We start from the raw sequence: 12,644 nt of genomic DNA, 5'->3' as shown, positions 1-12,644 counted from the left end.
ACTTTGTATCCTAATATTCCTCAGCACTACTATAATAAATAAGAAGCTCTGGTGGGGTAGTGTCTAAGGCATTTGACTGCTAACCAGAAGGCTGGCAGTTCAAACCCACCAGCTACTCCTCAGAAGGAAGGTTGGGCAATCTACATCCGTAGTGATACCGCCTTGGAAACCCTGACTCGATGGCAATGAGTTTGGTTTTGGCTTATAATGAATACTCCTACAGTAAGAGAGTTTACTTTGCACCAGTACCACTAAGTGCTTTAAAATTTACATGGTTCCATCTCACCTCTGCAAGAGCCCTATCAGAAAACATTTGCGAGCTCTATGTTACGGAAGAGGAAACCAAGGCCCACAGACATTAAATAATTTACTCAAGGTCACATCACTACTAGTGGTAGAGCCAAGATTTAAACCCAATTATACAAGACTTCAAGATCCACAACTTTAATCTTTGCAGTACAAGTCCTGTCATTACATTTAGTCTGTAAGCTCCCTGAAGTCAAGTATGATGACATAATTCTTTGCAACTCCCACAAGGCCACAGGTAATTTGGTGTTAAAAATACATTTTGTTTAATAAATTTGCTTTAGTTCAATGGGCATTCCTGTAAGCATTTGGTATATAAGGCTAGAGAGAAACATTTGTGATTTATCTATGTATAAATGATAACTGACTTGTAGACATGAACAGAATCACTTAGTATTTAAATGGAGATATAGAAGGGAGCTTTCCATGGAGTTTTGGAGACTTGGTAAAGGAGCATAATCTACCAAAGAAGGAGGGGGAATAAACAGAGAAGCAGGACAAAACCCAGGAGAAGTTGTGTTTGTCGACTCAAGAGAAGATAACATTTTAAATAATTAGGGAATAGTCCATAATGCTGAATGCTGCTGAGAGATGAAATAAGAAGAGGACTGGAAATTATCTACCAGATGTAGAGGCATGGAGATCACTGGTGGCCTTGGCTAAGAGCTGTTTTAGTGCCATAACGGGGACAGAAGCAATATGGGAGTGAGTTGAGGAGTGAATGGGAGGTAGAGAATGGAAATGTTTAGTTAAGAAATAAGGAGGGAGATCTGGGGTGGGAAAGTTGGTTTGTGTTTGCTTTTTATTATGAAATAATTTTAATCTTACAAAAAATTTTGCAAAAAATAATATAGAGAGTTGCTATATATTCTTTACCTACCTTCTCCTAGTGTTAAAATCTTGTATAACCATGACACAATGAATAACTATGAAGAAATTAATATTGGTGTAATGCTATTAATAAACTATACCCACTTCCTCACTTTACCGACATGGTTAGGTTCCAAAAACCAGGTGGTTATGGGAAAATCAGTGTTATGTGAAAATGGAGAATGACCATAGCACATCACAAAATGGAGGATGACTACATCATTACATGATTGCCAAATTAAATCACTGCCTAACTGCCAGATTTCATCATTACATAACTGCCAAACCACTCAGAATCATGGCCCAGGCAAGTTAACATAAACTTAACCATCACAGCTAGCATTATTCTTTTTCTTTTTTAAAATTTTTATTGGGATTTGGGTAAAAGTTTATAGAGCAAATTCATTTTCCATACAGCAGTTCACATACACTTTGCCTCATGACATTCACTGCAATCTCCCACAACGCAATGGCTCCCCTCCCACTTTTTCCTCATAGCTACCTCCTCCCTATGTCCTACCCTCCCATGCACTCTTAGCCCACCCCTGAGCTGTCTTCCTGTGCATACACAGCCCTTCTATTTTCCCATGATTGATCTCTCCAAGTAGTGTATCTACCTCATATAAATGTTCAGCTTATATGCCTGTCTTTGGTTTGGATGGCAACCATAGGAGTGGGTTCAATTCCAGACCTGAAGGGCAGCTAGGGGCCATAGTCTTAGGGGTTCCACAAAGCTCTAGCAGACCAGCAAACCTGGTCCCCCCCCCACCTCCTTTTTTTTATGATTTTGAGTTTTGTTCCACATTGTTCTCCCACTCTATCTAGGATCTCCTACATAGATCCCCCTCCAAGTGATTGACAGTGGTAGCCAGGTACCATCTAGTTCTTCTGGTCTCATAGTTGTATAGGCTATGGATTGCATGGTTTCCAGTCCCTTGGACTAATTGTTTTCCACGGATCTTTGGTTTTCTTCATTCTTCTTTGCTCTGGAGAGCAGAGACCCATTGTTGCATCTAGATGGCTGCTTGCAGGCTTTTAAGATCCCAGTCACTACTCACCAAAGCAGGATGTGGAACAGTGTTTTGTGTAGTATGTTATGCCAATTGAGCTTTATGTTGCCTATGACCATGGTCCTGAGTCTGTAGGTCCAACTACTGCTAGCATTATTCTTGTCCCTCAATTGGACTTTATCTGATATTTTCTTATTGTTAGACTGAGGTTATTATTAGATTGGCAAGAATATTACAGAAGTTAAGTGATGACCCTTCTCAGTGCATCAAAGCTGGGGGATATGCTATCCATATGTCTTATTACTGGTGATGTTAACCTTCCTCATTTGGTTAAAGCAGTGTCTGCCAGGTTTCTCCAGTGTAAAGTTACTATTTTTCTCTTTGTAATAAATATCTAAAGGGGTAAATATTTTACTTCTCCTCAAACTTTTGCCCACTAATTTTAGCATCCCTATCTCTTGTTGCAACACTACTGTGGTGTTTGTTACCAAATGAAAAAATTGGACATAAGAGTTCTAAAATTAAATACTTAAAAATACAACATTAAATATAAAATATAAAGTTATATTACTCTTACCACCATTGGTTCCAACTACTGTTAAATACTATGAAAAAACTGTTGTATGGTGAAATGAAAAGCTGTCTCGCCACCTGGTTCTGTCTTTGATTCAGTTTTGATCTGAATCAAGGTCCTGCCAAGAGAACCAGAGAGAAAATAGTGCCCATATATTTGTTACATACTTATTCTTCCTCCTTTCTCTGCTAGCCATCTGGAAGGCTCACATTCATTTTGAGTACATAATAATGTTCCTCTTTTCTCCATGTGTAAAGTCAACTTCCCCCTCAATGATTTATGCTCAGGTATCTTTTCCAAGTTTCACAGAGCTGTCTCTCAGTAGCCAAAGAAACTTACCCCCGATGCTATCAACCTGGGCTTCTGCTGTGTTAGGTGCACCACTTCGATGATCCAAGAGGGATTCAGTTCTATCTCCTGCTGGCAAATGGGGCTGCTGTTGAGGAAAATACACACAAGTGTTAATTTAGTAATAGGCTATTTCAGAACTAAATCCAGAAAAGCTTACACATTCACTCCTTGGTTGGCTTTAGCAAAAGAGTAATAAGAGCTAGAGGCAAGAAGAGAGGTTTTGATCAACATCACATTAAAGACTAAAAGTCTAAAAATTCAGCAGTCCAGGAGTTATTTTCCATCAAGGAAAAAACTAGGAAGCGTTATAGTTTTCCTACAGTTTATTAAAATGTTTTTGCTTGTTTTATACCCACGTCGTATTCCAAATGTGAAAATGCACAAAACCCTGACAGAAACAGCTCAGAGACTGATGAAAAGATCCCTAGAAAGACAACATGGCACTGTACAATTTTCTCTTGGTTCTAGGATAATGCCCAAGGGAAGCATGGGCCAAAGTCCTTGAGAACAAGAAGGTTGAAATTGTACTATAAGCTCACTGAGAACATGGATCTTATCCCAGATTTGAGTATAGAGCCTTGTACACAGGAAGTACTTATTAAAATAAATAAGTAAATTTTATTTTATGCTTAAGATCTGGAAGCAAGGAAATCTCACCATAGTTTTAAAAAGCATTCTAGCATTCCCAGGTATATCATAGAACTGACAAGGGACAAGGCTGTAGTCACTTCTTGGGCACAGCCAGCTACCCAGAGCGAGTGAGTAGTTGAACCTGTGGGCTTGGGACCACAGCTGCAGGGGACATCAAGCTCAATTGGCATAACACACTACACAAAACATTGCTCCACATCCCACTTGGGTGAGTAACTGGGATCTTCAAAGCTTGCAACCAGCCTTCTAGATACAATGATGGGTCTCATGTTGTCCAAGCAAAGAAGAATGAAGAAAACTAAAGATTCATGGAAACGATTAGTCCAAGTGACTGGTACACCATGTGATCCTCAGCCTATTCGACTATGAGACCAGAAGAACTAGATGGTGCCCAGCTACCACTGTCAACCACTTGGAGGGGAATCTATGTAGGAGATCCTGGTAAAGTAGGAGAACAATGTGAACAAAACTCAAAATCATTAGGAAAAAAAAAAAAGAAGAGCGACCACGTTTGCTGGTCTGATAGAGCCTGATGGAACGACTGAGACTATGGCCCCTAGCTGCTCTTCAGGTCTGGAATTGAATCCACTCCTGTGGCTTCCAGCCAAACAAAAGCCAGGCATATGAGGTGAACATTTATACTAAGTAGATACACTGCTTGGGGAGAACAATCATGGGAGAATAGAAGGGCTGTGTATGCACAGGGAGATAGCTCAGGGGGCAGGAGTACGTGGAGGGAAGGACACAGGGAAGAGGTAACTATGGGGAAGAAGTGGGAGAGGAGCTGTTGCATTGTGGTGAATTGTAGTCAATGTCATGAGACAAAGTGTATGTGAACTGCTGTATGGAAAGTCAATTTGCTCTGTAAACTTTCACCCAAATCACAATTTTAAAAAAAAGCATTCTAACAAAAATCATGTAACAGCCCAAAACGCAAATATCTTGAAAAGGGCTTACTCTTTTAATAAGGGCTGACCTAGCCTGCTGTTAAGAGATGCTGGGCACAACAGGCAGATCCTCCTTTTATCTATTTTTAATATTCTTTGCTGTCCTTTAAATGGAAAGAAAAAAAACTGACAAAGGGTTTAAAGATTCATAATGACGAGGAAAAATTAAAGCCAAAGAGAAGAAAAGATGCAAGAAAAATCTTTACCTCTGAGAGACAGTTCTCTGCTGACCCAATGGTATGGTTTGCTCCAGCCAATGAGCTGAGAAGGCTAAAGCCTTGGTTCCTATCTGAAAAGGAAAAATGCAATCACTGGAAATTTTCATTTACATTTTAAATTGTTAAAATGATGGTTATTTTCTCACTATCAAAGTTCTGACTATAAAAACCAGTTACTATCAATTACCATAAACTCTCAATTCTGAATAATAAAAAAGTCAAATTACAGGTAAAATTACAGGCAGGACCATTATACAACTGCAACAAAACAAATGGCTACTCCTTAAAGAGTGGCTCTGGGTGTTCTGGGATGATTAACAGCACTGCTGTTTTAATAGTTACTGTACATTGATATGGAGCCCTAGTGGTACAGTGGTTAAAGTGCTCGGCTGCTAATCGAAAGATCAGTAGTTCGAACCCACAAGCTCCTCTGCGGGAGAAAGATGTGGCAGTTTGCTTCCATAAAGATTACAGCCTTGGAAACCCTATGGGGCAGCTCTACTCTGTCCTATAGGGTCGCTATGAGTTAGAATCGACTTAATGGCAATGAATCTGCGTTTATGCGCTAATATTCCCATGTTTTAAACTTTCAAAAACATTTTTTAAAATGAACACTAACATAGGTAGACATGTATGCTATACAGTTTTGGGAGGGCATATGGGGAGTATATGCATATGCATATACAGGTATACTTATAGCCATCTGTATATACCTATTTATATGTGCTGCATATATATTCATGTATATAAATAAGCACATAGTGGGTATAGTTAAGGAAATGTATTAGACATATTCAAACACCTTATAGGACTAAGTTACTAGGCTTGACGTCTAAGGACCATATTGTTGGGGGTCATCTAAGTCTAGGTGTAGTGGCATAACAGTTCATACAGATGATGTTCTACATCCTAGGTTGGTGAGTAGTGTCTGGGTCTTAAAGCTTGTGAATGGCCACCTATGACAGAACTATTGGTCTCTTCCCAGCTAGAGTAAAGGAGAGTGAAGGAAACCAAAGGCTCAAGGAATCAATTAGTCCACACGATTAACGGCCCACATGAACCACGGACTCCTATAGCCTGAGCCAAGAAAAACTAGATGGTGCCCAGCTATCACTACTGAGTACTCTGAGCAGGACCACATAAGAAGGTCCCAGACAGAATGGGAAAAAAAAGGTAGAACAAATGCAGATTCATGAAAAAGACCAGACTGACTGGACTGATCGAGACTGGAAAAACCCTGGAGACTACTGCCCTCAGACACTCCCTTTTAACTAAGAACTGAAACCACTCTCAGGAGTCACCTTTTAGCCAAATTATAGATTGGCCTGTAAAATAAACAGTAACACTCATGAAGAATATGCTTCTTAGAACAATCAACTATACAAGACCAAATGGGTAGCATTTACCACAAAGCAAAGATGAGAAGGCAAGGAGGGGCAGGGACACTGGAGAGATGGAAACGGAAAGCAGGGTGGAAATGCGGAGAGTGCTGACACATTGCAGGGATAGCAAGCAATGTTACGGAACAAGGTGCGTATAAATTGTTGAATAGGAAAATAATCTGCTGTGTAAACTTTCACCTAAAACACAATAAAATGTTCTGTAAAAAAAAAAAGAAAAGAAAGAAAGAATGTAAGGCATTATTACTAGGTAAAAAGGAACAGGAATGCTTTTTAAAATAAAGCTCTAATTTTGATGTAAGTGGGCCATTTGCAGCGAAGGCTCCCTTAGCTAACTAGCTAGCTATGTAAATACAGCTAGATACTTGTATTTAGAGCACAAATCTAGAGTAAAACATCCACAAGTGATGAAAGTCTAAGCACAATCCCTGATCCAGTAGTGGTCCCCTTAAACACTTGGAGCACTTACTAAAATAACCTAGTATTCAAAGGGCCCTAAGTCAGACTCACTGAATCAGAACCTCTAGAACAGAGGTCAAAGAGATCTTAGAATCAGGGAAGTCTGAAATTCAGTCTTGGAGTAGAACATAAAACCCAGAGTCCAACAGTCTACATGTACAGATGTGAAAGAGCTACTCTCTCAAAAGACAACTTCCCCCCACCTGACCTCTCCTCTCCTATCCCTTCACTCATTCTCATTTCTCTCTCTAAATCACCTCCTAACTTCCTATATTCTTTCTCCTGCCTGGTAAAACCTACTGTCAGATACTTGGGTCACACAGAGGAATCAAACGTTTGTAGTTCTCCTCCTTCTTGTCACTTGGGGAGATTTGCCTTTTAAATTGCGATGAAGCCCTAACTGGAATGCTGGGCTTTGGCCTGCAGCGTTTTTGTACCTGAACTCTCACCATCTAGGCAGTCACCAGCCTACTTAGTGCACACGGCTATCAGCCCAGTTCCTATGCTTCTAGCACCACAAAGGCACTGGGCAGCACTAAGAATCTGCTGTTTGCCCCCTGCTTTTCTTGCTCCACAACCTCAGCATTGGCCAAATGATCAAAGGTGTGCATGCACTCCTGGAGCCCGCCTGCACCTCCTTCAACTCATTTACTCTGGGAGGAACTCTCCAGGCCAAATACCTAGGTGTACCCACTGCAGGACAGCACATTAAGGGTTCATTCAGGTAGGGCTCCAATGCTCAGAGGTCTGTAGTGCTGTTCTCTGTTGTTGTTGTTGTTGTTTGCCGTCGAGTCGGCCCCGACTCATAGCGACCCCTCCTTGGGTTTCCAAGGCAGTATCACTACGGAGGTAGGATTGCCCATCCTTCCTTCCGAGGAGTGGCTGGTGGGTTTGAACCGCCAGCCTTCTGGTGAGCAGTCAAGTGCCTTAGGCACTATGCTACTCTACACTGATAAAAGTTTCACTTAGCCTGAGTATGTTAATCCAAGCATGAACATAACCCTTTCTGTTTGACCGATGTGCTACTGGTATGAGAGCAGTTGTACACAGTTTTGCAACAAACAGGGATTTTACATGCCACAGGTATATGTGAAAATTCTTACATTTTAGGCGATCTGTACAAAAGACATTATTCTGAGTATTAGTGTACTGCTGTAAAACAGCTTTTATTTCTATTACTATAAATAACTTGGGCTTTTGGGAATTTTCAAATCTAATTCACAAACCTTGCCATATTCCAATTCCATGGCTTATTTTTTCCTCTGTTAGGCGTTACCTAAATTTGGCAGGCCAGATGCAATTCATGAAGAACAATGCAATACAACGTAAGTTTATGCATATTTTTAGACCAAAACAGTCTATTTAAAATGCCCCATTCTTGATGAGAGCAAGAGATCGTGGATAGAGTGGGAGAAAGATGTGCAACAAAACTCAAAAATTATGAAAAAGACCAGGCTTACTGGTCTGATAGAGACTGGTACCTGAGACTACACCCCTAGTCACCCTTCAGGCCTGGAATTGAACTCACTCCTGTGGCTTCCAGCAGAGCAACAGACAGGTGTATAAGGTGAACATTTACACCAAGTAGGTATACTCCTTAGCACATTCAACGATGGGAGATCAGAAGAGCAATATTTGTACAGGGAGACAGCTCAGAGGGCAGCAATGTATAGAAAAGGACACAGGGAAAAAGGAAGAGAGCTGTTATATTAGAGGGATTGCAATCAATGTCATGAAACAAAATGTATTAACTCCTATATGGAAAATGAAGTTGCTCTGTAAACTTCCACCCAAATCACAATAAATAATAATAATAATAATAAAGTCCCATTCTCTTCAGTTGCTGCCCACAAGGAGGGGGACAGGATAGACAGGAGTTAGGAGAGTTATAACTGTCCCTGTATAGCCTAACCCTTTTTTTATCTTTTGACTTTTTTCCCATGCTCACGTATTACTTGTTTAAAGAGATTTTTTTTTTTTTTCAAATTTAATGTCTCATACTAATAATGAATAAAATTATGAAAAAAGTTAGAATGGTAGAACTAGGCTAGTGCCCAGAAAACCTAAGTTTCATTTCTGGCTCCGCCTTCCTATGGGATCTTGCACAAATCAATCGATCTCTCTGTGCTTCAGTATTACGATCTATAAAATGAAGGTCTGGAGCCCTGATGGCACAGTGGTTAAGCAGCTGGTCAGTGTTTAAAACCCACCAGCTGCTCCACAGGAGAAAGATGTGTCAGTCTGCTTACATAAAGATCTACAGCCTTAGAAATCCTGGTGGGTTGCTATACAGTTGCTATGAGTTGGAACTGACTTGACAGCAATAGTTTTTTTGGTTATTAAATGAGAGGATGGCTATTCCTGGTTGCCAAAGTTCCATCTGATCTAAAGGTTCATGATTTTATGAAGTAAAGAACCATTCTTTTAGCTTCTCTCTCATTTCTTCCTTTAGCCTCTCTTGATAATAACTTAGAATTAACTGGGTTTAAGTATTGTTGTTGTTATGTGCCATCGAGTTGGACTGGATTCATACCCCTTCTTGGGTTTCCGAGGCAGTATCACTATGGAAGTAGATTGCCCCATCTTCCTTCTGAGGAGTGGCTGGTGGGTTTGAACCACCAGACTTCTGGTTAGCAGTCAAATGCCTTAGGCACTAAATAGATAAAATAATAACCTTAAATTTCATAATCCTTTTAAGATTAACAATGACTGAGTTTATAATCAGGTTTCAGGTAAATTATAATGAACTTGAAAAACTTTTGCTCAAAACTTTCTTAGAAGCAATGCAGAGTTTAGTTAACTAACAAGACAGTTGATTATGTTCCATGGCTTATATTTTTAGGAAGTCAGAAACACAGATTCACACAATAAGAAAAATAACTAATTTTGGTTTATCCAAAGCAGACTGCTTACACATTAATGCTGCTAAAAAAAAAAAAAAAAGCTGCATAAAATTTTACACACATATGGCTTTAAAGGAACTCTCAGTTTTGCTTGGTTCAGTGTTTATTAAAATGCTGCCCACGTGTACCCTCTGTAAAACTATTCTTGTTATAGAAAAACATTACATACATCTTTTCTTGTTTGCTGGATTTTTTTTTTTTTTTTTCCTCAGCATTCAGGGCATGGAAATGTCATTTCTATTAAGAAGGGTTTGTATCTTTAGCAGACAGTTGTTGAAGTTGACTCTACCATCTATGGCTTTATTGCTAGCCTAACAAAGGAATAATGATGCCACCTACTCAAATGCTTCTCCTAGAACTTCAGAGCCACAGAAGGGGAAACTAAAGTGATGCAAAATAAATTATTCTGGCAGTCACTAGTATACGAAACTCTGGTCCTAAAAACATCTAACTACTTTCAGTATACTAAGAAGTTAGCAGCAGTGGAATAATAGATAAAAAATGCTAATATAGTGGGAAAATCTAGTAGTGCTGGTCATGAGCATAAAATTTTTCCAGGAAGTGTCAAAAACAAAATGATAGCCTTTGGAGTAAAGATCTGAAATAGGAAATTCTCAAGCACAGGAAAGATTTTTTTTCCCCTTCAAGAAAATATGAAAGTGATTAGATATTTCTTTACAAATCTAAAGTCACGGTGTTATTTTAGAAATATAAAATGCATTTCACATAACTATTTTGAGCTACATTACACAAAGCATTTAGAGAATTAAATATCTAGACAAAAAAAGAAAATTTTAGTATGGGGAAAGGGAAAACATAATTTTTTAAGAAAGTATTTTTTCCTTCTAATTTTTCTCCTCTTCTTCCACTCTTCCATCATTTTATCTGGGCAACACAATAAGCACAGACAATTGGAGACAGATAAAGGCCTGGATTTCTGTTTTACTGTGTGGTCTTATCACAAGTTATGCCCTCTCTGTACCTCCGTTTCACCTTTATTGTTGTAAGGGTTAACAATAACAATAGCTCGGGTCTGACTCCACGGCACATAACAACAACAACACTTAACGAGTATGAAATATGTATAAAGTAATGCTCTAAATAGTAAATACAGGACTTCTGATAAAATGGAAGAACAGGCAGACAAGCTCCACAGACCCTCTTCAACAAAGAAAAGAGAAACCAATTGACAGAGATACAGAAGATAATCCTGGAGCCCTGAGCTTTGAAAAGAAGTATACAGAAGTGGATTAGGCACCAACTAGTAGAAAAATCTGAAAAAAAAACCAGGGTGTATGGAGATTGTCGGAGCAGTGGATTGTCAGCTACTCTGACGGGACCAATAGTCTGAATATTTCCCGGTGGTATTGGGACCTGAGACTTGACCTAAAGATTAGCGCTGGTTGCCAAGGGCTGCATGGATGACTGCGTTAGTGGCCTATGACTAGGAAGGGAGATAGACTTTTGGCTGTTAGGAGGGCTCAGCCATTTTGATTGTTTAAAAGTGGTGGCCATTTTGGATTTTAAGGTAACAGTATTCTCATTCAGATTCCAGGGACCTAAGAATAGGCTCTGTTTGCCAAGGACGGCAGGGACATACAGGAGGCTGATAATGGAAAAGGAGACAGGTGGTGAGTGTATAAGTACTGCCAACTAGCAAACAGAAGAGCTCAGCACAGTACCCTGCTTACACAGATAACATGCATACAAAACAAAGAAAATGAAAATTGTGGGCAAGTCACTCCAACATATAATCACCAATTAAATATAAACACAAAAATGTCACAATGCCTCGGAGACAACAGAGCATCACAGTCCACACAAAGAAGCAAGATAAAGCAGGAGAAACGAGGGACCAGGATAGATCCAAAACACATCCCTGAGGAAGATGCAGCATTGGAGCTTCCTGATAAGGAATTCAGAAGAATTATATTTAGGTACCTTCAACAAATTGAGAGACAAATCAAAGAAAACACTGACAAAATTAAGGAAAATACAGAGAAAACCCCAGAATAACTTTGAAAGACAATACAAGAACAAAATGGCAAAATAAATGAAAATTTAGAAGTGGTACAGAATCTACAGATAGAAATCCACAAGATTAATACTACATTTTCAGAACCAGATAACACACTGAATGGGCAAAGAAGTAGAACTGAATCAATGGAAGACAAAATTAGTGAGACTGAAGACAAGTACCTCAATACTTCTTTGGAAAGGGGTCAATCAGAAAAAAGATCAAAACAAAATGAAAAAACCCTAAGGTTCATGTGGGATATCATCAAAAGGAATAATCTACCTTTAATCAGAATTCCAGAACAGGAAGAGACAAATAAAACAAAGACAATTGTTGAAGATTTGTTGGAAGAGAATTTTCCTGGTATGTTGAAAGATGAGAATATATCCATTCAAGAAGTTCAATGAACCCCAAACAGGATAGACTCCAAAAGAAAATCACAAAGACATATCATCATCAAATGCATCAAAACCAAAGACAAAAAAAGAATCCTGAAAGCAGCATGGGAAAAACAAAAAGTTACTACAAGGAGCAACCAATAAGACCAAGCTTGGATTTCTTGGCAGAAACCATGCAGCCAAGAAGGCAATGGGATGGTATATATAAAACCCTGAAAGACAAAAATGTCCGGCCAAGAATTAAATACATCCAGCAAAACTGTCCCTCAAATATGATGGTGAAATTAGGACATTTCCACATAAGCAGAAATTAAAGGAATTTGTTAAAACGAGACCAACCTTACAAGAGATATTAAAGGGAATTCTTTGGACAAAGATCCAGCAACCAACAACAGCAAACAATAACTGACCATTAACATTGTTGTTGTTGTTAGGTGCTATTGAGTCATCTCTGACTCATAAAGACCTCATGTACAGCAGAATGAAACACAGCCCAGTCCTGTGCCAGCCCCACAATCTTTGCTATACCTGAGCCCATTG

The 12,644-nt window shown here is 39.2% G+C and overlaps 1 protein-coding gene across 1 annotated transcript in view; it reads right to left on the bottom strand.

The window, feature by feature from the left end:
- AAGAB (alpha and gamma adaptin binding protein) overlaps positions 1 to 12,644 on the bottom strand; it is a 66,524-nt gene that overhangs the window by 6,604 nt on the left and 47,276 nt on the right. Inside the window, exons 6-7 of the mRNA XM_007957425.2 lie at positions 4,916 to 4,998; positions 3,100 to 3,196 (exon numbers count right to left, since the gene is read on the bottom strand). Coding sequence (XP_007955616.1) covers positions 3,100 to 3,196; positions 4,916 to 4,998 — 180 coding nt within the window. The remainder of the gene's footprint in view (positions 1 to 3,099; positions 3,197 to 4,915; positions 4,999 to 12,644) is intronic.

The sequence above is a fragment of the Orycteropus afer genome, unplaced genomic scaffold, assembly GCF_000298275.1.
Source record: "Orycteropus afer afer isolate SDZICR_OR568_19922 unplaced genomic scaffold, OryAfe1.0 scaffold00015, whole genome shotgun sequence".
Lineage (NCBI taxonomy): Eukaryota > Metazoa > Chordata > Mammalia > Tubulidentata > Orycteropodidae > Orycteropus > Orycteropus afer.
This window is presented reverse-complemented; position numbering and strand designations above follow the sequence as displayed.